The 26,249-nt window shown below is 41.8% G+C and overlaps 1 protein-coding gene across 5 annotated transcripts in view; it reads left to right on the top strand.

Moving 5' to 3' along the window:
• The window catches only part of GRM8 (glutamate metabotropic receptor 8), an 865,522-nt gene that overhangs the window by 143,160 nt on the left and 696,113 nt on the right, over positions 1–26,249 (top strand). For all 5 annotated transcript variants that reach the window (XM_044946845.2, XM_025291464.3, XM_025291463.3 and 2 more), the window contains one exon: positions 8,885–9,101. In XM_044946845.2, coding sequence (XP_044802780.1) covers positions 8,885–9,101 — 217 coding nt within the window. The remainder of the gene's footprint in view (positions 1–8,884; positions 9,102–26,249) is intronic.

Raw genomic sequence — 26,249 nt, 5'->3', positions numbered from 1 at the left:
TTGTGTAAAGCATATGTCTACTCTCAGGTGTACACATATGTACAAAAATGCATTCTTCATGTTTTAAAGAAAGTGTGCCTCTTGTTACTTGGTCTTCATATTTGCCTCTGAAATTTCAGATTCAGCATCAGCAGGAAACCATATTTGAATTCTTTATCTAATAATGAGAATGAATTGTCTCTTTCTTCTCTGGTTGGCTTGGTTATGGGTGTTATGAGAGGTAAGGTCTGTATCCTGGCTCATAACAGAATTACAGTCGTGACTACAAGGGTATGAACCATCTCTCTATACTCAGCTGTGTTGACTGACCACAGGCCCTTTTAGTGTGCAAGTGTGGATAGATTTTGCTCACTCTGAATGAGCTGATGTTGGGCAGGTGGATAACATCACACCACAATGAAATCATTCTCTCTCTCCGTGGCCTCCACAATTTCCCATTTCAAAAGACTGCCTCTCCTTTTCTATTTCTAAGCCCCACCATGCATCAAGGGTTTCCCAGGTGGCTCAGTGGTAAAGAATCCACCTGCTAATACAGGAGACACAGGTTTAATTCCTGGATTGAAAAGATCCCCTGGAGAAGAAAATGGCAACCTACTCCTGTATTTTTGCCTGGAGAATCCCATGGACAGAGGAACCTGGTAGGCTACAGTCCATGGGGTTGCAAAGAGTCAGACATGACTGAGCACAAACACACATACACACACACACACCATGCATCAGAGCACAACAGCTAGTGTCCTTTTCTGAATCAGTGGTGAAGATTCAGTTGAGAAGATAGTCATGGACTCATTTCACATTTGGCATTAACTTGTACAAATAGGAAGCTTGCTCTCTATCCATTGTGTGGGCAAGATTTCTTTGAGCAGGTCCTAGTTTGGGAGGGTAATAGAGTTTTAAAAACAAACTCAGGATAGTCATCCTTCTTCTTTATTTCTCCATGTGTAGGCTCCACATTTCTTTCTCCTTTTCCCTCTCATTTCATTTTCATGAAGCTGAGAGGCACATGAAAGCTCAGGGCAGCATGAGGAGGGGAAGGTCAACACTGAACTGAACTTCTAGCTCTGACTCCTGATTTTTATCCAATTTCTGATTATATGCTCATGTTTTGCCACAAGCAACTAGTAGTTTTAGTACCAGAGGGCAGTCAAGTCTGAAAAGACAAAGTTGATGGCTATAATCATTATGCTTTTCTGGACCGGGTTCTGCAGCAGCAACAAACCATCCCAAGACCAGGTGGCAGGAAGCTGTCATAGCGATGGCGGCTGTTCCTAAGAGCAGCATCACTGAAGAAGTGCCCAGGCAAGCACTACCCCCTGAGGAAGAGCACAGCTTCAAGCTGATCTTTCACTGGAGAAAACCAATGACACTATTGAATGGCATTAATAACACACGCCACCAACTTCCTCCACCACTAAGGTTGACAATCAATGGATGAGGTTGGTTGTAGAGATGAAAAAGCACAAAAACCTTGTTGGTAATTGATGGTGAAGATGTGGGTGACTCAGGTCTTAAATTGTCTTCTGTCTGCAAATCTGTTCTCAGATGTATGTGAGTTTCTTGCAGGAAGACTTACATTTCCTGTGATCCTGGGGGACTTCCCCTGAGTGTGCTTTAGGACTCATTGCTTGTTAGGGGTGTCTTGGCATCCTAGTGGATCTTTGGCAAGCCAGAAACTGGGGGAAACGCATGTGGGATACATGTCATTTTCAGCAGTCACAGAAAGTTTAAAACTTACCATAGTATTTTAATGTGCAAACAGCAGGGAACATTTAAAAGGCACCTGAAGGGAAATTGCCATCTTCTTGTGCTGTGAAAGAGTATATATGGTGCCTAAAAGCCTCTTGGAGAAGGCAATGGCACCCCACTCCAGTACTCTTGCCTGGAAAATTCCATGGACAGAGGAGCCTAGTAGGCTGCAGTCTATGGGGTCGCGAAGAGTCAGACAGGACCGAGCAACTTCACTTTCTCTTTTCACTTTCATGCATTGGAGAAGGAAATGGCAACCCACTCCAGTGTTCTTGCCTGGAGAATCCCAGGGATGGGGGAGCCTGGTGAGCTGCCGTCTATGGGGTTGCACAGAGTCGGACACGACTGAAGCGACTTAGCAGCAAAAGCCTCTTGGCCCCTTTATATCTCAGTAACATCCCGTCTCACTCTGCCAGTCATGTGGAATTAGATTCACTGACTTCAATAGGGAGAGGCACAGACCATCTGAGGAAGCTGTACTCATTCTCAACCCTGTCTAGAAGGTGTAGGAAGCAATGGGCATGAGGCTTGGGGAAGAAATAGGGCTTGGCTGGGCCAGGGAACAGAAAAGAATCTAGTGAGTCAAGTGAGAGAGGGGAAAAGGAGGTCAGAGGTTGAGTCATGGATCCTGTGAATAGAGGCTTAGGCTTTAGTTGAATTTCACTGGGGAAAATGAAGGGCTTTCAGCAAAATTTTTATATTATCTGATTTTTTAAAAAGATCAGTTTGGTTGTTTGTGTAGAATGGATTTGAGAAGGGCAGGAATGGAAGTAGTAAGAGCATAATCAGGTGGTTTTAGAAATCAGATATCACAGTGGATTGGACTAGGTTGGGGTATGCTGTTTTGTTTTACCATCCCTAGGTGATGGCCTGAGATGGCTAATTGAACATTTGATTATGTCCAAATTCTGGCCAGCAGGAGGAAGGGGCAGGGCATGAGAAAGAACTGCTCTTTCCCTTTAAGGATACATTTTCAGAAGTTGTACTCACCACTATACTAAAGATTATATCTGCAAAGAAGGCTGGGAAATGTAGTTTTCTTCTAAGTGGCCAAGTCGTACATAAGAATTTGGGCTTCTATCTGCAAGAAGTAGAAAACAGACACTAGAGGACAGTAATATCTGCTAACTTCTATTTAAAGAGAAAAAAAAATATATGTTTGCTATTTTTAGCAAAATATCTAAGAAACTATACATGAATTTCTTTTGAAATAGAAGTTTTGCCTCCTTGAGATCTATGTTAAACTTTTGGATTATATTAGAGTATGTCGGTCCAAGATTCACAAACTATCTAGCTAAATGTGGATCAAGTAATTGGTTTTAGTCACAGCTGGGCAAACACCAGATAACTTCCCAGATGCATGTCTGTCTGTAAGAACAGAATTGGAAAGAATTCAGCGTGGACTTGAGTTCAGAATGGTGCCTCCTTCTCCCGCACTACAGCTTATCCTTGGGACCTGCTTCTGCCTAAGCCTGGGCTCTGTGGGGGTATGTTGAAAATGAAGGCAGAGGGTGATCCACTCTTGCCCAGTAAACTTAGAACTCTGACCTCTCGTTCAGATTCTCCTCCCCTTTGGGGAGAATAAATAAGAGATAGAGGTCTAGGGAGGAGACAATACTCTGGAACTCCCCAAGAGGAGTGAGGTTGGGGTGGAGATCTCTTCTTTCTGAGCGGAAGTGTAATATAGTGGAGACAAAAACATTATCAAAAAAGTGGAAGCTAATTGTTTTTTAATTTGGTGGATAATTGCTTTAAAATGTTGTATTGGTTTCTGCCATACAACAATGTGAATCAGCCATAAATATACATATATCCCCTCCCTCTTGAGCCTCCCTCCAACTCCCACCCCATCTCACCCATCTAGGTCATCACAGAGCACCAAGCTGAGCTCCTTATGTTATACAGAAACTTTAACCAGTTTTAAAAGAGGGGTATGGTCATGGGTATTTTGAGTTGTACAATTAATTGCCTCAAATATGCTTTAATGGGGTAATGGATATATGGCCTTATTTTAAGCACACATCATATTCTTATGAAACCTCAGCACAAGGAAAATAAGAGAGGAAAAAAGACAAAAAGACAGGTGTTTAAAAATGATGCAGTTGGATGCCTTAAGGCACTGAAAGAGAAAGGGAAGGAAAACATCCTGTAAGACCGGTGGTGGAAGAGGTTGGGAGGGGAAGTGGATGGAGAAAGGTTAGCAGGTTATGTCAGGGCTGAGTTTGGGAAGGCAGGGCAGTGGGTGTCCCTTCCCCAGAGACCTGGAAGAGTGGGTGGACTGATAGGCTTCCAGCACACTCATGGGATAATAGAAGAGAGGTTAATAAAAGGACCGTTTATAAGGTGTGGGCACAGGTAAAGGCCCCAACTCAAGATGGAGCATGCTTAGGAACTAGCAACTGTGGGAAGACTGGAGGTCCAAGGGCAGTGACTCATCACAGGAACCTGGGGAGGGCCTCAGAGGCCGGTGAGGACTCAGGTCGAGAAACACCAAGTCAGGGTGAGGGAAAGAGATGGAGGCATCAATGCTCTGACTGCTGTCTTCTCCTGCCTTCCTACCTCTTGGAGATGCCTCCCACTGAGTAAATTTGACTGAAAACCTGAGGCTAGGGAGCCCAGGTGAGACAGTCACAAAGCAACCTCCTAGAACATACAGCAGGATAGAGAAGGATCAAGAAGGACAAATGAAGAGCCTGCATGGTATTTTGGTGGAATGTCAGGTAGGGGGCTGTTGGGAAGAAGCTATATCAAAATCCCTGCCACAGTTTTTGAGTAAGGAATTGCTTTCAAACATTCATTGAACACAGAGACTTTGTCTCTGCGGGACTCCTAAGCTAGCACACGATTGTGGTTCTTATGGCAGATGATGGAGACTGTGGGATGAGGGACAGCAAAAGGCAGATCTGCCTGAGAGAAGGCTTCCTGGAAGGAGGGGATGGATGGATGGGCAGAATGATGGTTGAAGTACAGTTGATTTACAGCATTGTGTTAGTTTCAGGTGTACAGCAAGTGAGTCAGTTATACATACCCGTACATTCATTCTTTTCTTTTTTTTTTAGATTATTTCCCCATTATAGCTCATTATAGAATATTGAGTAATTTCTCTGTGATATACAGTAGGTCCTTGCTGGTTGTCTGTTTTATACATGGTAGTGTGTATAGATTAATCGCCAACTTTTAAACTGGATGTTCCATCTGTGCAGAAGGTGAAGGTGTCTCTCTTCACAGAAGCATCATGGGCAGGATTGCAGGCATCATCAGGGATGACAGTGAAGGCATAAAGCTGGGAAGGAGGATGGGACAGTGTCTGATCCCAGGGCTTCAGGAGCCAGTTTGATGAGTTGGGATATTACCCTTTGAATGGGCAAATGGAAAGGCTTACAAGGGATGTACGTCTTGAAAAGGATGAACTGATGCAGAATGGTTTCCACACTTGTTTTCTTAGTACACTCTCCTTTCCCCTCTCATTTCCCTCTTTTTCTTCTATGCCTCTCTCACCACATTTTTTGTTGTTCTGTTTCTGGAAACTGAAATATCCAGAGTGAAAGGATTAGTTAGAATGGATTCAGTGTAGGAAAAAAAAATATCCCAGGTTAAAAAAAATTCCCACTTCAGTTGCCAGTAGGGGTTTAATTTGAGGCTTTGGAAATATTGAGGATGCCAACACAGAAATTAAATTGCTTCATGAGCCAGTGCTTAGTGGTCGGCCACAATAAAGTAAAAATGAGATGTTACCCCATGACAACTTGAAAAGATGTCTTGAAATATGATCAGTATTCAAGATGCCTTCTTATAGGCTGAGACATAGCATGAATTGAACGAATGAAAATACAAACATATACTCTCACATTACTTTTCTGCACATTGATCAGCAAAGAGAAAATTCTTTCAGACTTTGGGGAGAAAGTCCTTTGCCTAATTATGCAAACAACCATTTCTTATCTGCACTTTTATTTTATATACCCTTTACACCTGTTTAATTAATCCTAAACATGATGCTGACTGCTAATTAAACAGCCCTGAAAGTGACTGACTGAAGGTAGTAATTTGAGATAATTAGTTTTGGTTTCAAACACTCAATTTTCACACTTTGTGCTCATTTTTAGAAAGGGGTGGCTCATTATTATAGGCAGGGTGTGGATTGTGTAGGGCATTTTACTGCTGGACTCTGAGTAGCTGAGGAAGTAGGAGGATTATTATATATCCAGATAGGCCAATGTAATGGTATAGCACTATGGAATTTGCTATAGAATGCTCCCCGTTCCCTCCTACACTTGTGTGTGCATACACACACACACACACAAACACACACACAGAATTCCTTCCAAAGTGAGGGTCAGGCTGTTGGATCTTTTTCACTAGAAGATAGAAACACACAGGCTCTTGATCTTTGGGAAAGATCTCTAGCAAAGGGTAGACCTCACTGAATCATCCATTATCTCTTTCCCAGGTCCTCTAGAAACAACCAAGAAGGGCAAGATTTGGTGTGTGGTTAGAGATTTGGATGGATGTCCTTGCTAAGTATTTATATACTACAAAGGAACACAGCCTAATCAAGGGGACAATCTATCAAGAGGTGACTGGTATATCTGGCAGAGAATGCAAAGGAACAAAAAGGAGACAGTCAAGACTGGTTTTCATGATCCCACAATATTAACAGGCAAGTTAGTAAGGTCCTACTAGGAGGACAGGACCCGGAAGAATTGGGTGTGTAATAGACTAAATCATTGTTGTAGGTGATATAGATAGATGCAGGTTACTCAGAAGCCAAACAAGTTCTCCAGCACCCTGGAGAGCTCCAAGCACAGTCTTCTGGGTAAGGAGGCTTTTATACCTTAGGATGTTCAGTGTCACTTCACTGGCCACCAAAAATGGAGGAGGACTCTCTAGACCTACAAAAGATCTGGATACAGATGTTGAGGGCTTTTTCAAGATGTCAAGAGGAAAGTTGTAACCTCCTTGTGGATTGGGGATTGTCTGGTCAGGGGGTGGCAGGTGATGGACGGTTCCCAGAGTGTGTAGCTCTGTGCAGGAAGATGAAATGGCAGCCCATTGAATATCAGAGCCCTGACGTTACCTGCAAGATCTGATGGACAGCAGAGTTAACAGTTTTATGTATGAGTCAGACCTGCATCTTCAACCAAGCATCCTGAGTTAGGGCATCGTAGAGTCATTCTGACCTCTGGATTTTCACATCACAGATGAAGTTCACATCTCTTAAACTCCAGATGCCACAATAATGTTGCCCACTTTTTAGTTGCTTTCATTTATCTCACAGGAACCTCAGAAGAAACAAGTCAAAAACTGAACTCATCATTTTTGTCTTCCAAATCTCCTCTTGTTCTTCTACCTTCGACAATATCAAACATCATCTACTCAGATAGCAAAGCCATAGAACTGAGAGTCATTTCCCATTTTTTCCTACACCTTTCGTGGTCTTTTAGATACTCACAGGTTCTACACCCTTCCTTTTTTGCCACCTACGACTGCCTTAGTTCTGTTTTTATACTTTCTTACGTAGATTTCTATAGTAGTTTTCTAACTGGAACTAGTAGGCAACTTCTTATGTCTTCCCTTTAATTCAGTGTGTCTCTGAATTATGGGTCCACTTTCTGGAGGACATATTAAAATGAAGATTCCTAGATGTCTAGACATACTAAGTCAGAATTCTGGGGCATGGGGCTACCTAGGTGGACCCTGAAATGTGAGGGTTTCTACTCTTCCCACTGCTGCCAATGTGATCTTTCTAAAACAAAATTTCTGTTGTGCCACTCCCTTGGTTACAATCATGCTGTGCTTTCTCATGACCTTGGTGATAAAGTCCACACTCCTTGTCATACCTGAGTAACCCTTCATCCTCTGGTTTCTGTCTAGCTCTGAAGTTATACTTCTTGATGCTCCTCCCTTGATATTTCGCTTTCCCACCATGAGAAACGCTGCAACACATATCCTTTCTTGACTCTGCCTTTGGACATGCTGTTTCCTGTGGCTGAAATGTCTTTCCCCATGTTTTTGCTGGATTTCCTGCATCTTCTGTGCTTGGCCTAGCCTGCATGTCCCTCTGGCATACTTCTTTAACATCCCTGTGTTCTTCTGTCCTAGCACTTCTCATAGATAGAATAAGACTCTTCATTTGTATATAGGAGTGAATATTGCATTTCAAACCTCTTTGGGGTAAATTTATGGCATGCAGTTATTTTGCTACTCAGCTTGAAGTTATTTAGGAGAAACAACATATCTCTAATTTCGAATATCTTCTAGCAATTCACCCTGTTTATGTCAGAAAATAGTCTCTTATCCTAAAGAAATTTTTGATATGGATTCCTGTTTTGTGATTTTTTTTTTTTTTTTTTTTGAGGATGGAAGCCTGGAAAGACATTTTAATTAAAAGATACATGGTTAGCTGTTCCCAAATCTTATTGTGGTACTCAGTGATTATATTAATAAGCACTGACTAGATTTGCAAAGGTATATATTTAAAATAATTTACCCAAAATATAATAGTACTAAAATGGTATCAAGTGTAAAAAAATAGTCTTGTATTAAATGCTCTACTCATCATTATGTAGCCTTTATATTCTGAAGCCAAAGACGATTTTAGAGGTGACCTTTTCTGGGGTGTGTGTGTACATTTCTTGTTCATTTCTGCCTCATTTCTTCACCAGAAGTTATCATGTACAGAATAAGAAGAGCAACAACAACCAAAAGCACAAATGTTTTGCTTTGGCTTCTGAAACAATGGGGACTGAATCAAAACTAAATTCTTTCTGTTTTGTTGTTGTTTTTTAGTTGCTCAGTCATGTCTGACTCTTTTGCTACTGAAGGGTTGCTGTTCCCTTCTCCAGGGGATCTTGCCCACCCAGGGATCAAACCCATGTCTCCTCATTGCCGGCAGATTCTTGACCACTGGGCCACCAGGGAAGCCCTCTTGTTTAGAAATGCGCTTTGAAAGAAAGTGAGCCCACAGACCTATATAACCTACTTTCTAATGCAATTGATGGTGATGAAATCTTATCTTGGCTGCAGGCTGCTCTGTCTAGGTTTCTGGTATAGCTTTGACTGTTTAATCTCTTGTGCAACAGTCCATCATTTGACAAGAGTCCTCATGGGTGGAAATGACCTGTCATCTGTTTTGCAGATACCTCAAATCAGCTATGCATCCACCGCCCCAGAGCTAAGTGATAACACCAGGTATGACTTCTTCTCCCGGGTGGTCCCCCCTGACTCCTACCAAGCGCAAGCCATGGTGGACATTGTGACGGCCCTGGGGTGGAATTACGTGTCGACGCTGGCTTCTGAGGGTAACTATGGAGAGAGTGGTGTGGAGGCCTTCACTCAGATCTCGAGAGAGATTGGTAAGTGATTATTTATCAGATGATCGTGTTTGAGGTGACAGGCTGTGGAAGTCTGAGTGTTCCCAAGAGCTCTCTGATCTGTGTGGGATAATTAGAGCTCCTACAGATGCACGACCCAGGCTGTCCACTCTAGGGGGAAGCTGGGCTTATTATAAATGGTTTTGTTGTTCATGGTCTATCAAGGTGACACTCTTGTGCTAATTTAGGAAGTAGAGCTCCTGACTCAGGCGAACATTTTTTAAAGTTGTCTGTTTTGACGTGGGAGTTTGCTGGCACATTAGAGCCACTGTATATTTGAATAAATGACATACTATTTGATTGTTCTAGATGGAGGCTTACATTAGCAAGTCATTAAATATTTTAAAAAAGGCAGTAGAATTTAACATCCAACACTAAAGGGATTAAGACTGGTAATCATCTTAAAACAATACTGAAGTAGCCCCCAAGGCTATACTTGAGTGATACTCTTATTGTCATTTTTGACTTTTTGAATTTTGATTCTTACCTCAAACTCTAAAGCTTACAGTGAGTGGGATTAAGGGCAAGATGTGGAAACTTGTTTAGAACAGCGCGCTTGTGAACTCTGTCCTGGGTTTTTCCAACGTTCTCATTCAAATCTCCGTAGGCATTTTACTATGTATGTATTTATCCATGAGGCTGTAAATCTACTACACTATGTGGAAGACCCAGAAGACAAAGACACCTCAGGGCATAAATCTTATTGCTGATTGGGCAACAATATAACTTTTCAGATGAAAGGAGATATGTTACCAGTTACTTAACAAATGCTATTGTTCTTACTAAGAATTACTGAATAAAATTAGCATATTTTTCTATTGCATTGTTTTCTGTAATAGAAATGTTTTGCCAAAAATTTAAAGCATCCTTTAGCTGTTTTGGGGGTAATTTTGAACTTTGATAACTTAATGTTTTTCTCTGAAGCTTTAATGCAGGAAAAGACCATGGGAATGATTTGGGCTTATTCCCTAATTAGCAGACAAAACATCTAAATTTATTGGAATAAGGTTTTCTCTTAAAAGATATGAAGATGCCTAGGATCTGTTACGCTGCGTGTAATAAGCATGGAAACTTATGATGCACAATATTTAGTGTGTTTAATATTTGTTCCAGTACTGTACTGCTGCAGAAAATGTAGAAAAGGCCTGGTCTTGTTGGATAGATTGGCTTAGTTTATTTAAGGGACAGCTATTCATTCTTTGTTACAAATATCCATGATGGCATAATCTTTGCTCTTTTGAATTTTCAATTATATCACTATTGCTATGAAAATGATTCAAAACATTCAACTGAACTTTAAATGATGGTAAATTATATTACCTTCTTGGAAAAGAATCTCACATTCATCCTTAGGAGAAATGCCCACTCAAATGAAAACAGTAGCTTCTGAAAGCAGGTTTGAATGCATTATTTAAGCAGCTGATGTTAGTTCTCACCAAAGTGATAATTTAACAAAAGAAGGCAACTAATAGAAAATGTATTGAAATGAGAAGTTTCTGCAGTGATCTGTACATTCTCAACTAGAGGACGCATTTTGTGTGCATGCCACAGATTACTACAAAAAATTTAAGACAAGACTTGTTGCAGACTCTGATAAAATGCATTGTTTTAAAAGTTAAAAGTGAGAATGCAGTTTTATTCTTCTTACCAGAAGAAAAAAAAAAAGGAATACTTAGTTCTCACTTTTAGGGACCATTGCTATACTTTGGTAACTGCCACCTTCAAGGATTCAGGTGGTATCTTTCATGATTACTGTCTCTATCTTAGTCATTAGTATGGGAGAAAATAATTTCAGTGCCTTGTGTATGCTCCTGATTAGAGCAACATTTCTTTTCTGTTGATCCTTTCAGTATTCTGTGACTTGATTGGCTGTCCATTCTATTTCAGTTCTCCCTTATCTGGGGAATGGAGGAGGGCTGTATTGTCAATTAATATGCAGAATACTGAAAAGGCCAAATTAGTGCCACACTAGAGTATGCCATGGAATATATTAAATATCAAAATCATCCCTCATTTTAATGACAAAGATTTTATCTAGAACAAAAATAGCTGAAAATTAAACCTTTTACATGACAATGAGATTAATGGGAATGACAAATGGTAGCAACTTAACCCATTCTGAAGTGATCTGATGACTCTAATGAAAATTCATTAGTTCTGTAACATTTGCTCCTCTTTCTACAACATTGATGACATCTCTGTCACTGTGTTACCAGTGTTTTTAAAGATCTTAGTCTCTTGACTGAGAAGGAGATATACGCATTCATTTTCTGGAGTGTCTGCCTATTAATGGAATTGTATATTTTTCCAACTCTTGTAAATTTTCCTGTACTCTGTTAAGAATTTCTCCCTTCAGCAATGTTAATTGCTATGAAATTTCAGTGTAGACTGGGACTTCCTATGTTTTGTCTCTGATTAATTCTGACAGATCATAATGGAATGATAGTGAAATGAAAATCTGTTTAGTGATACATTGCTTGTATGGTTTGATTATAACGTTTTTCATTTTAACAAAATCTGAGATGTGAGGAAGTATCCTTATTGAGTCTTGGAGAACAAAGTTTATGAATGAATGATGGTCTTGAACACAGATGTCAATGATGTCTCTTCTGTAGTCAGGATCCTTCTCAGGGAGAGAGGGACAGGAGTTATTTGATAAAATAAGACAAATAGTCCCTTGATATTCTAGCTGTTACAGTCTCAGCCCCAAGCATCCTGACTATAACGTTTTTACTGGAGAAGGCAAAAAAAAAAAAAAAAAAAAGGGGGAATCAACAAATGTCACAATTTGACTGGATCGTAGTTTGTGTAGTAAGGTATGGAAGACAAAACTGGAAGGCTTGACATGGTACATAGATGACTATTGTACCCCATAGTGTAGTAATTTTATCTTTCATTTTCTAGACAGTGGAGGAAACTACTGAATAGAGAGGAATCCAGCAGAATACATATTTAAGATTTTGCTAATAAGAAGTAGAAGATGGGGAGACCAGTTGAAAGACTTTTGCAATATCAATCTTAGCCTCATGGAGGGCAGTGATAATAGAAATGGATGAAGGAACAGTCTTGAGAGACACTTGTGTGGTAAAGTCTCTGGAACTTAGCAATTGATTGGAAGTAGAGCTCAAAGATGAGGCTTCCCTGATATCTCAGCTGGTAAAGAATCTGCCTGCAATTCAGGAGACCCCAGTTCGATTCCTGGGTTGGGAAGATCCCCTGAAGGGATAGATTACCCACTCCAGTATTCTTGGGCTTCCCTGGTGGCTCCGATGGTAAAGAATCCACCTGCGATGTGGGGGGCCTGGGTTGGGAAGATTCCCTGGAGGAGGGCACGGCAACCCACTCCAGTATTCTTGCTGGAGAATCCCCATGGACAGAGGAACCTGGTGGGCTACAGTCCATGGGGTTGCAAAGAGTCGGACACGACTGAGTGACTAAGCACAGCACACAGAGCTCAAAGGTAAAACAAAATTAAACTTGAAATTTTGGTCAATTGGAAAATGCAAGTACCATGAATAGAAAAGAGAGAGTAAAGTGGAAAGGTTGGTTTGGAATGGGAAGCATGGTTTGATTATGAACTCAATAAACTGTAAGTGCTGGTACATACCTTTGTGGAGAAGAACACAGTCAAGGACATTGGATGAGAGCCAAAGCAGGAACTGAGATGTAGTTCTGAAGCTCATTTTCACAAAATTTATAATCGCGGTGAGAAAGGTAATTGCTAAGGTGTAGAGTGTGAATTCGGAGAAGGCGATGGCACCCCACTCCAGTACTCTTGCCTGGAAAATCCCATGGATGGAGGAGCCTGGTAGGCTGCAGTCCATGGGGTCGCCAAGAGTCGGACACGACTGAGCGACTTCACTTTCACTTTTCACTTTCATGCATTGGAGAAGGAAACGGCAACCCACTCCAGTGTTCTTGCCTGGAGAATCCCAGGGAGCGGGGAGCCTGGTTGGCTGCCGTCCATGGGGTTGCACAGAGTCGGACACGACTGAAGTGACTTAGCAGCAGCAGCAGCAGAGTGTGAATTAGAGTGTAGAGTGAGAATTAAAGGGGGCAGAGGATACACTTGTGGGCTTTACATAAAGGAATGGGATGATGAGCATTGTTGAGGATGTAGAGGAAAGGAAAGCATTGTACATGGTTGATATGAGTATAAATTGGTGTAGTCATTATGGAAAATAATATGGAGTTTCCTTGGGAATTAAAAATAGAACTACCACATGATCCAGTGATTCCACTTCTAAGTTTATGTCCAAAGAAAATGAAATCAATATTTTGAAGAGGTATCTGCCTCTTATGTTCATTGCAGCATTATTTTCAATAGCCAAGATATGGAAACAAACTAAATGTCCATTGGTGGATGAATGGACAAAGTATATCTATATTTATGTATCTATCTATCTATATAATGGATATTATTTAGCCTTAGTAAAGAAGGAAATCCTACCACTTGTAATAACATGGGTAATCTGGAGGGCATTGTACTAAGTGAAAAAAAGCCAGACACAGAAAGACAAATCCTGCATGCTCTCACTTATATGTAGGATTCTAAAAAGTCAAACTCAGGAAAACAGAGTGTGTTGCTAGAGGCTAGTGGGGGGAGGGGTAAGGGAAATGGAAGATATTGGCCAAAGAGAATAAACTTTCAGTTAAACAGGATTAATAAATTCTGAAGATCTAATGTACAGAATGGTAACTATAGCTAATGATACTGTGTTGTTTACTTGAAATTTACTGAGAATTGATCTCAAGTGTTCTCACTACACACACATGCACACAACTATGTGAGGTAATGGAAATGTCAATTAGCTTGATTATGGTAATCATTCCACAATGTATACTTTATCAAAACATTGAGTTGTACGCCTTAAATGTACATAATTTTTGTTTGTCAATTGTACCTCAATCAATTTAAGGAAAATAAAATTAGTATAAATGAAAAAAATGAAGATGTGGCAATAGTGGCCTAGATTTAGCAATGGAAAGCCAAGAATAGGGCAGAGTGTTCTCTTGATGGGATTTGTGGCTATGGGAGGGCTCTCAGTCTTCTTTGAAGTTTTCCATGATGAGAGATGGTAGGAGTTCTTGATGAAAAAATCAAGGCTATTGAGCAGATTTTCATAAGAGAACAGGAATTTTGCCAGAGGGCACAGCTGAAATTATGTGGCATTGTGACAGAGGATCAAGGATTGTCCTTGACAGGGAGTGTATTAAGGCTGCCATAACCAACTGAGTGGCTAAAAACAACAGAAACTTAACTGTCTCACAGTTCTGGAGGCTAGAAATCTGAAATCAAGGAGTCGGCAGAGCCACACCTTAGAATTTGCTGGTAATCAATGGTGTTCATTGATCACCAGAGGAACCTGGTGGGCTACAGTTTGTGTGTGGCAAAGGTTTGGATGTGACCAAGCATGCATGCAGTGGAGTTCATTGGATTCATCCATCAATTTAGTCTTTGCATCCATCATCACATTGCTATCTTTTCCCTTCTTGTTTCTGTCCCTGTCTTCTCTCCTTATAAAGATACCAGTCATGTTGGATTAAAGGCCCCACCCTACTCCAGCATTACCTTAAGTAGTTGTATCTGCAATAACCCTATTTCCTTATAAGGTCACATTCTGAGGTATTGGGTGTATCTTTCTGGGAGACACAATTTAATACCCATAACAGGGGAGATAGTATGAAGAAGGGTATACTTAGGGAGAAAATTTCCATGACAGAGATGGGAGGTAAACCAGGAGGACAAACAGTAAGAAATAAAGATGGGGGGCTTTCTAAGTAGACAGAGTTTGGTAATGGAGAAGACCATAATATAATATGCTCAAAAGTTCCTTTTGAAGTGCTACAGAGTTTTACTCTCTCAATCTTGACTAGTTGGGTAGATGAGGTGACCTGATGGATAACTCAGGGTTCTAGACTGGGTGGGATCTTTGTGTCTGGCTTTCCCAGGATTCTAAGCAGTCAGAAGTTCCCTGGTAAAATCACTGGCCACTCCCTATACAGTGCGGGTATCAGTTGTTCAGCCCCCCTGCTTTGTGTAATTCCAAGCTATTGTTCTTTTCATCAACGCCTGGGAAATTATGGACATCTGAGAGTCCTTCTGGCCTAACTGATTTTTATTTTTCTCTTTGGTCTTTTTTGGCTTGAGGGAAGGGAATAGCTTAGTTGCTACTGGTTGTTAGGACTTTTCCATCTCCTATTTTACACACCCTCAGTTCTTAGGACCACAGTCCTCTATGTCTATCTTGTTTTAATGATTTGATATGATGTTTTCATTGATATTGTAATAAGGAGGTTAATAATACATGCCCATGCTTTTCTGTCTTAAGCTCTGGAACTTGTAGCTTGTGACTCAATAAATGACTTTCTTGAGGCTTTAGACAGGTTGTTTCCCCTCTTTGTCTCAGCTTATTATATTATTTAAAAAAGAAGACAGGATAATAAATGTTAATGCTGCCATGATCATTATAAAGGGGCAAGGAAGCTAAAGCTTCATCTTTGAAGATAAAAGGAATGTGTGAAAGCACTGTATCTTATCCCTGTGAATTTGCACAGTATGGCAACCCATGTCCTTTAATCAGCCATCGTGTTTATGAATGGCTTATTGAAGATGACAGGCCTGCAAGTTGGCATTGCACATATTACGGGGGCAGAATAGACCTGATTCTGTCAAATCTTCTACTGCACGTGACTTTTTTCCCTCCCAATTTGCAAGTGTTGGAAGCTTCTGACTATTGTCTGACATGTGTTCCGAATCTTAAAATCTCAGACTTGGAAGGGACCACAGAGGTCATTGGATTGGCAAAATTTGTTCAAAATGTTAATGCAATAAATCAGTTTAATTAATTCATTTTTTGTGTATATAAAATGACCGACACTTGCCAAAACACTTGATAGTAATTTATTTTCGGTGTGGCTCAAGAAATAAAGTAACTTTCATTCTAACTCTCCGATGAAAAAGTGCCCACTGATCATATTTTTAAGCTATCTCAGTACAGTTTTAAAAGGAAGCATTTATTTCCTCCTGGGTTATAAACAAGAATCAAGTTTCTATTAACTGCAATGGATTCGCATTGAGATTAAAACAAAGTATTTTCAATGACAAAGGAAAAAAAATACAGAGAGTAGCCTTTTCCCTCAGATGTTCATTGCTTTGGAAAAATGACTTCCAGCAGGCAAAAATCAATTTGACAAAAGTATTAATGTTGTAAAATACTATGAATGAAAGGAAACATTTTAATTCAATTGAAAGTTTTGCTTTATATTCCTACAGCTGAGTTCCATTGATAACACCACATTTCAAGTTGCAAATCATATTTAATTAATATTAACACCAGGTAATTGGCAAGAATAACTTCAAAGGAGGGCTGAGAAAATTGCAAATTGGAACTGCAGGTGCAGCGATCCTGCAGAAGCTTTACAGGGATCCAAAGAAAATGTATATGATTTTGACAATTACTGCAGAACTTGATCAAATAGAGCATCATTTCAAAGCTGTTCTTCACTCTGGCCTTGCTTAATATTTAGGGCTTAGGAATGGCTAAGTAGCAACAGCTGCTATTAATGTGAAATGGCAAATAGCATCCAGTAGATGCTTTTAAACCTATGATTCTAACACTATAGTTAAGTATTTAGTAAACAATGGCAGTTTGATGCAGTGAAACCCACCTTGGAATCACAAATGTGTTTAAATTCCCCTTCTTCAATTAAGAGATTTTGTTTGAAGATTCATTTTCTTGTCTGTAAAATAGATGAGGCCTCTGCTCAGTGATCATCACGTGATAGAATGTTCTTCATAAACTTCAAAGTGCTATTTGATATCAGGTATTGCTAGTGAAAGGAGTTGAGGTAATACAGGTTTTTTTTCCAGAATGTGTGGCAAAGCTGGAGATGATTGTGCAGGTGGTGGATGTACTGCCTGCTTCTCAAGCAACGAGAAGGCTTTGCTTGATTCATTAATTGCTTTCAAACTTAATAATATTCTGCCTGAAAGATCAGAGAGGAGATTTTGAATGGCTTCTGACTACCTACTTTCTATGTTGCTAGTCCTCCACAACCACCATGGTATGGATTCTACCCTGTCTTATTCTTATCGCCCCTGGCTATTGCCTATTGCTTATCATATCACCAACAGTGGTGATTGCTTGAGTCTGCTTACTCCGGTAGGACATTGTTCAGATATCAAAAGAAAGAAAAGTGAAAGCGAAGTCACTCAGTCGTGTTGGACTCTTTGTGACCCCATGGACTGTAGCCTATCAGGCTGCTCTGTCCATGAGATTTTCCAGGGAAGGGTACTGGAGTGGGTTGCTATTTCCTTCTCCAGGGGATCCCAACCCAGGGATCGAACCCAGGCCTCCCACATTGTAGGCAGACGCTTTACCATCTGAGCCACCAGGGAAGTTATCAAGATATCAAGTTCAGATATCAAGACGAGCTTGCCGCATCCTTAGTGATGTGTTCTCATGAGCTTAACTCTGTGGAACCACTTGCCATTCTGATTGTAATGCCAATTTCTCTGTATACCTCTCTCACCAGAATGTGTTTTTCTCAATAGAAGAATCCTCTTCCATCCTAATACCCAGCAGAGTACCTAGCATATGCCACATGCTTCATGAATTTCTGTCAAATAACACTGTCGCCAGCCTCAGGGCAGTGTTGGTGCTGTGATCCTTGTGGTCAGTCTTGCTTGCGCTCTGGAAACCGAAGGGTGGAGATGGCCCCAACAATGGCTTGTGCATTTTCCTCGCTAACATGTAACCCTATGGGAACATTTGGGACTTCCCTACTGTTGAACCACTCAGAATTCATTTTTTTTTTTTTTTTATTACTGGAAAATACCAAAGCCTGTCATCTGTAGGTTGAACCCACCCTTAATCCCTCAGTCCAAACAGTGCTGGGAAATGGGTTAGAGCTTCTTATCAGCTGGGTTTGACTTTCAGATCTGTCATAATCTAGCTGCAAGATCTTGGGTAAGTTACTCTTGCTGTGCCCCTGTTTTCTCATCTGTACAATGAGGGTAACAATTGTATAAGGATTGAATGAAGTCATACAGAACAGTGTGTGGCTCATGTGAAGTGGTCCGCAGCTGCCAACTCATGTTAGGAGCCCGTTTTCACTGATGTGTGATCCAGGGGTCATCTTATTGCCCTGAGTCTGTGCCAGATTTGCTCAGTGAGCAAATAAGAAGGCAAAGTGAGGCCTCCATCAGAGCTCAAATCAAAGCAGCCAATACCCCTTATTCCTAAAACTTGCTTTGCACCTCCTGGCAGAGACCAATCCAGTTATTATTAATGATAATAATCCAATTATTATTTTTTCTTAGCATGACTAATATTGTACGTGGAATAGTGTTGGCACCTGGTTGAATGCATGAATTGATTAAATGCCAATCAGTGTTGACTCACCAAATATGCTTTCTCTTCTTCCTTTTGAACATTCTGTGTATTAGCTGACTCAGCCAGCATTCATTGTGTACTCATTGTGGATCAGGGCATACTTGTTCTAGACTTTCAGGATCCAGAGATGAATCATGGCCTCTGAGTCCTAGCTGGTTACTGTGTATCAGAGGAAACAGAGATGGAAACAAACAATTATAAATGAATGTGAGCATTGCCTTCATAGAGGCATCAACTAGGGTCATTGTCCAAGAGCACAGTGCCCAAGAGAGGTTATCCTGCAGTGCATGTAATGAAAAGACCTGCCATAATGCTGTGGAGGGTGACAGTTTATGGACCCCCAGACTCAAAGGGAGTACACTGTGTGATGTGAGTGAAGTAAATTTAGGTAAGGTCAACACAATTTCCTGAGAAAAAGAGACAGCACCAAAAATGTGTGTAGAATATGATGCCAACTTTGTAACATATATATCTGTGAGATGATTAATGTATGTAAAAATATGTATAGTTTTTGACAATTCTTTCTCTTTATCAGAGTATATTTGCTTTACAATGCTGTGCTTGTTTTGGACAAGTCTCATTCCTTGATCTGTCAGTGGTACTCAGATGTGTCTCTGCACAGACAACCAGTGTCTGACTTGCTCTTCAGCTTCAGCTCCTGTTCTCCCTGGTCACTGCCACCCAGCATCATCCATGGCCTTGGCAGCAGTTTCAGTTTTGTTCAGTCCCCGAGTCTTAAAACAGGGCCAACAGCTTGTCCCGACCTCAGCTTGCAAGTTTCTGGGCTTTGGAATGAGTTTACCATGGTGGACCCTGTACCTGGTGGTACCAGAGTGAGCTTTGCACCCCCTTCTAGGTCCCTGCACACTCACAGGGCTGTCCCACCTTGACTCACCCTCTGCATCCCTAGGAATGGGGCTCTGCCTCAGACACTGGCCTCTGAGGTTGAACCATAACACACTGCCTATCCCTTGTCAACTCTTTCACCTGACTAGGTGGAGGTGACTGGTCCTCTGCGTGACTCATGCAGTTTTTTGGATCTGACTGTGTGAACCCATTGCACAGAACCCTGTCTATTGGGTTCCTAGGGTGTGTGGGGGTCCTGACCCTGTCTAGCTTGTTGTCTTTATATTTCTCCTGTCTTTTCAGTGTCGTATCCCTAGACAAGGAGTTCTGCTTCAGAGCCTGGTTTGAGTGTCTCTTGCAGAGATTCCCACTGAAATGCTTAGGAAGGATTAGAATCTCCCTACCAACAGGATAGTCCCTGTTTAGAGTTATTCTTTTCCTGGTACCTAACTCTTCTTGCCAGCTGTATGAGTTTCCTAGGGCTGCCATAACAAAGTACAATAAACCCGTGGCTTAAATGGCATAAATCTATTTTTTTGGGGGGAGGGGGGCTGCTGGTTGCATTTCTCATGGGGTCTTAGTTCCCTGATCAGGGATCAAACCCAGGGCCTCTGCAGTGAAAGCATGGAGTCCTAAACGCTGGACCTCCAGGGAAGTCCCATATAAACCTATTGTGTCATGGTTCTGGAGGCTAGAAGTCCAGGATCAAGGTGTGAGAACCCTAATTCAATAGAATTCATATTATTAGTATGACCTCATCTTCATTAGGGCTTCCCTGGTGGCTCAGTGGTGAAGAATCCTCTTGCAAATGCAGGAAACGTGAGTTTGATCGCTGGGTTGGGAAGATTCCCTGGAGAAGGAAATGACAACCTACTCCAGTATTCTTACTTGGGAAATCCCATGGACAGAGGAGCCAGGCAGGCTATAGTCATGGGGTTGTAAAGAGTTGTACATGACTTAGCAACTAACAACAGCAGCAGCAACATCTTTATTAATAGTATTTGTAAAGACCCTTTATTAACTATATCTCTAGTGAAAATAAGGTCACATTCCGGAATACAGGCGTTAGGACTTCAATGTATGAATTTGGACATGGCGGGGGTCACAATTCAGCTGTAACACCAACAGTAACTGCTGGATTGAGTCCTAACTTATGGAGTTCTGTCTGGACTGAACCCACATTTGTCCCAGTCCTTTAGATGGATTTTGGGTTGTGGACTACCCAGTTTTTCCTGAGGGATCAGCTTCTGTAACCAGGTTAGCCAGCCCCATTTCCCCTTGAACTTGCCAGCTGGGCTCTGCTTGTAGAGCTTATAACTGAATGCCTGTGCCATGACAAGAATGTGCTTCCCCCCTCCCCCCGATTCTTAGCCCCAAAGAAATTGCATTCTTTTCTTTCCCTTTCCAAAGTAATTTTCTTGTTCAAGCTCTTCTGTTTGGAAACTCCAGCCCTGGATGAGAGCTTTAAGGTGCTATCCACACTTTGCTGTTGCTAGAAGAACATAATATAAAACATCTTTCTACAGAAATGAAGCAACATCAGAATCCATTTATGTGACTTTTTTGTAGGTCCTGAAAGAGCTGGCCTGAGAATGAGGAGTGTTTTTACAGTTTCCTTCATGACTTATCTGTGAGGCAATAATTATGGTTTTCTTGAAAATAAATGGTTCAAGAATAGAGCAATCAGGAGTGTATAAGATGAATAGTTTATTGAAAAAAGGTGCCAATTATTTCAAGGGTCATATCCCTTGGCAAAACTGGGCCGCTTGGTCTTTCTTCTCCAACAGCTGCATGCTTGACATATGCCAGGCTTATTTCTTTGCTTCTTTCAGTGTTACCTGGTCAGAGTGATTTCATGATTCATCAGGGACCTCACAGGGGAAGGCTGGAGAAAGAAAGCAAAGTGAAACTCAAGTCAGCACATTTTGTTTCTTGTTAACAGCTCTGGGAAGAGGTTTGGTCGGGAAAGGAATTTTAAGTGATGATTTAAACATATCTCTTGGCAGTTCCACTAGTGAGGAAAAAAAATGCCTCTTGTAGCGGCTCAGACATACTTCTGAAGCAGCGGTACTCAGGGCCACGTGACTCCAGGGCCATATTTACATCATGAATCAGCACTGGCACCCACATAATGGGCTATTAAGGGAAAGAAGGAAGTGCCAAGTACATTGTTAGCCTTTCGTGTTGAGTATCATGGAAGGTTTTCCAGGTGGCTCAGTGGTAAAGAATCTGCCTGCCAATGCAGAATATGCAAGAGATGCAGGTTCGATACCTGGGTAGGGGAGATCCCCTGGAGGAGGAAATGGGGCCCTATTCCAGTATTCTTGTCTGGAAAATCCCATGGACAGAGGAGCCTGGTGGGCTAGTCCATGGAGTCACAAGGGTCGGACACGACTGAGCAACTAGGCACAGACATCGTGGAGCCTCCTATCTCTGTGCTGTGCTTAGTCACTCCAGTCATGTCCGACTCTTTGCAACCCCATGGACTGTACCCCACCAGGCTCCTCTGTCCATGGGATTTCCCAGGCAAGAATACTGAAGTGGGTTGCCATTTCCTTGTCCAGGTGCATCCCTTCAGAGTGGGCTTGTCATGATGCCAGGGAGATCCTAGGATGGATGGAAAATTCATGGGTGCTGATGTGACATTTCACTGAAGAAATATTTGAGCACCTTGGGCTTGCCTTGTGGTCCAGTGGTTAAGAATTTGCCTGCCAATGCAGGGGGCACGGGTTTGATCCATGCTCTGGGAAAATCCCACATGCCACAGGGCAACTAAGCCCATGCTTTGCAACCACTGAAACCTGAAAGCCCTAGAGCCTGTGCTCTGCAACAAGAGAAGCCGCCACCACGAGAAGCCTGTGCACCGCTGCTAGAGAGCAGCCCCTGCTGTTTGCAACTGGAGAAATCCTGTGTGACGCAAAAAAGACCCAGCACAGCTAAAAATATATAAATGAATAAAAAAAGAGAAATATTTGAGCACCTACCATACGATGGGCCCCCATTCTAGGAGGTTAGAGTATGGCTCTGGGTGAGTCCCATCTGATTTCTGCCCTTGTAGGGTTTCTAGTCAAGCTTACCATCTTCACATGGTAAGCTTACATCTTACCATCTTCTTACCATCTTAACATCTTCACATGTTCTTTTAGTTCCTATTTCTGTGCTGTGGTTAGTCACTCCAGTCATGTCTGACTCTTTGCAACCCCATGGACTGTACCCCGCCAGGCTCCTCTGTCCATGGGATTTCCCAGGCAAGAATACTGGAGTGGGTTGCCATTTCCTTCTCCAGGGGATCTTCCCAACCCAGGAATTGAACCCAGGTCTCCCACAAGCCTACAGTGTGAGATGCCTCCAACTGAGAGTCCATGAAAATAATGAGAGAGAGTCTTTATGTGTCACATTGACAAGTTGATTCCTTAGGTGTCCTGGAGATGCCAGCATTCAACTGAGGTGTCCAAGGCATGCTGGGTGAAGGGATACATATATGAAGGAGAATAGTGTCTTCTTGGGCACAGAGAGGGATAGATCTGACTTGGGAAGCTCACCAGGTACGGATGTTTGTGAGCAACCACAGATGCAGGGGGCGCAAATGTGGATTTTTATTCTCAAGCAATGTAAAGTTTTTGAAGGGCTTAGAGAGTGGCATAGTACAGTTTAGATTTTAAGGGGATCATCTGCAAAAATAAGATTGTAGGGTCAGGATTGAACCAGAATACGAGTTAGAAGTCTATTGGGATTGACTTGGACTAGGATGGGGTAAAGGGAGGGAAGTGTGTGAAATGGTATAGGTACTGGTAGGATCAAAGTCCCAGGCTTGGGAAAATGAGGTGACTTAATGTTACAGGGATCTAAGCCATTGAAACAAAGGTCCTTTAAAACTTGTTGGTCAATGGTGGAATGTGTCCTAGATTGTCCTAGATTGGAATGAATGTGTTCCAAATGACTATATGATTCCCTTAAAAGAATGATGCAGGAGTGGGAGACCAAGTGAATTATTTCCTGGCAAAATTTTATTCCAACTAATGCTTCAGTGAAAAAGAGCTAAAAAGTTGTGTCCCCCATGTTGTTGTTACTTAAAAAAAAAAAAAATCCATTAGAGATCTTTATTGCTATTCTTACGGTATTCTAGGAGGACCTGAAGTTTTCTTGTTAATTGTTCTAAATATTTTCCTCTTAACACACATTTCTTGTTGCCTTCATACTTTTGTGTTACTGATTCATTTTAAGTCTCATTAGACATGCAGCTTTCTGAACATTTTTGTGCTTTCATAATACAAGGGTTATTTTGGGTCCACATAGCCAAGGGTCATAGAAATGGGGGATTTGACACACTGGTCTCTAAAAATTAGGTTTAGTGTGGCTTTCATTAAAGCATGTAAATTATGACTTGACCTAATTACTTTTGATTTGTAAATTTGTAAACGTACCATATTCTGTTAATGTGAATATTTGCCTACCAAAGTATCTCTCCTTCTCTCTGTCTTATTGTCCCCATGTCCAAGTTTGTCCTTAGATAATTCCTTGAAAGGGGAGGGAACTATTAGTGCTTACTTTATAGGTATAGTATAACTGAATTTTCACGAGGCTATGAGGCATATATTATAATACCTCTCTTACAGATGGGAAAACCAAGGCTCAAAAAAGGTACATAGCAGTCCAAGATAACCTAATTCATTAGTAAGTGGTAGCATGGGATACAAACCAAGAGTTCTCTGATTCCAAAATCTGTATTCTTTTTACTACCTCTTGCTATTTCTCTTTGAAGTTTGCAGAGTTTGGTTTCTTTAGTCGTTTCCCATCCTTGTCCTAGGAAGCTGCAGGGAGGACAGAGACCATGTTCTCTCAACAGTCTGGTTTCTTGACTCTCCTTCACTCTCCCCACACTCATTGTGCTTTTGTGCTGTACTTATGATCTGAGCATTTTCTAATGCACCTGCGTGGATCCTCTTCCATTTTCTGGAAATGCTGCATCCCGCATGTCTGCCTGGAGCTATTTTCATTCTTTAAAACCCAGCATTAATGATATTTCCTTAGTGAAACCTCCCTAGATTCCCAGAAGGCATTAGATGAGCTCTTTTCTGCAGTTGCAACCCTCTGTATACATACACCATTAGTGAAGGAAGTAGTTGACCTGAAACAAGTACATATTCTTCCAGCCAAGATAGGTTTATTTGGAATCAACAGAGAATTACAGTTTGGGGTCTGCAACCATGGCAAGCTATAGGCAGGTCCCCGCAGGGCAAGGGAAGAAGCACACTTTTATAGAGGAGAAAAGGAAAAGGCCTCTAGTAAATAGAGTCCATGGCTTTTCATTGACTGAGTCCTAGCCAGGGAAGGCATCTTCTTCCTGTTGTGCTGTGCTCTCATGGGGCACAAGGCTTGCTCCTTTTGGCCTGCCAACTCTCTTTTGTTGATATTTATGTTTATTAACTCTTTTACTGAAACATTTATTTCATGGTTTCAGTCAAGACTCAAGCCAACAAGAAAATTAGGGTTGGTTCACAGTCTCGGAGTAACTCTGATCTCAGGTCGGTTTAGCTCCACATTTTAAAGTGAACTGACAGGAATGCATCCTGTTCCAGCTCTGGCTTCTGCTTTCTTGCAAGTTGGCTTTATCCTCAGGTTCCTTCCACATGGTGAGAGCAGGGTCACCAGCAGCTGTGTGCTTGTGGACTGCCAGCTTAGCAGCTGTACTCCTTTCCTAGACCTGCCTTAGCAAATCACCACACTGTATGAGTTAGAACAGCAGAAATGTATTCTCTCTCCCACCGCTCTGTGGCCAGATCTGAAATCCAGGTGTTAGCAGTGTTTGCTCCTTCTGGAGATTCTGAGGGATCATCTGTCCCATGCTACTCTCATGGCTTTTGGTGACTGCCAGAAATTCCTGGCATTCCTTGGTTGGTGGCTGCCTAACTCAGATCCCTGTGTCTGTGGTCACACCGCCTTTCTTTCTGTGTGTTTGAGTCTTCTCTTTTTCTGTCTCTTATAAGGACACTTGTCATTGGGCTTAGAGTCCACTCTCATCCAGGTTGATCTTATTTTGAGTTCCTTCCCTTTGTTAAATCTGCAAAGACCCTTATTCCAAACTAGGTAACATTCTGAGTTCCAGATAGTTATATCTTTTGGGGGAATACTGTCAACCTACTCTGGCAACCGTAGTGGGAAGGGTCTGCTTCTTTCCCATCGGTTCCAGCAGAGACCCCCGCCATATTGGGTTTCAGTCCATCACTCAAGCAATCATTATGGCCTAAGGAAGACACTTTTCACAGTGGCCAGGCGTGGGTCCCATATCCATCTGGAGCTGGAGAGAGGAAGGTGGGGAGAGCCCCACTTGAAACACATGGTCAAAGCCACAGGGAAGGATCATTCCTCAAGGCTAAATTGAGGTGCCCTTCTAGAGCAAGGAGAAAAGGCTGCCAGACAGGAGAAGCACTGTGCATATTGTGTGCTGTCTGTCGACCTCTCCGCCTCCCATCTAGACCGTGACCTTCTCAGGGTAGCGGCAACCTGGTCTTATTCATCAGTGCCTGGGGCAGGATAGAGTTCTATCAACATATGTTAAATTGTAGCTAAAATTTCCCTGAAAAATAAGATTTAAATGTAGCCATGAATCATAATATTTGTCAAAAATAGTTTTGGCCTCCGTCTAAATGATAACAAGCAAAGCAGTTTCAAGGACAAGGAAAGACTTCTGTTAAGTGTTCTCTGCTTTGAAAAAGCTCTGCCTTCTGTCCTGTGTCTCTCAGCTGAGCATGTTGGCGACCAGAGGAATGGAGCCGGGGGCTTCAGGCTCATTGATGGTAGCCATGTCCGCCTCCTCAGCAGTTCTCTGTGGCCAGATGCGCACTCTGCCTACCATCCCTCACCACCAATGGAGTCCAGCCTGTGA

The sequence above is a fragment of the Bubalus bubalis genome, chromosome 8 (genome assembly GCF_019923935.1).
Source record: "Bubalus bubalis isolate 160015118507 breed Murrah chromosome 8, NDDB_SH_1, whole genome shotgun sequence".
NCBI classification, from domain to species: domain Eukaryota; kingdom Metazoa; phylum Chordata; class Mammalia; order Artiodactyla; family Bovidae; genus Bubalus; species Bubalus bubalis.
This window is presented reverse-complemented; position numbering and strand designations above follow the sequence as displayed.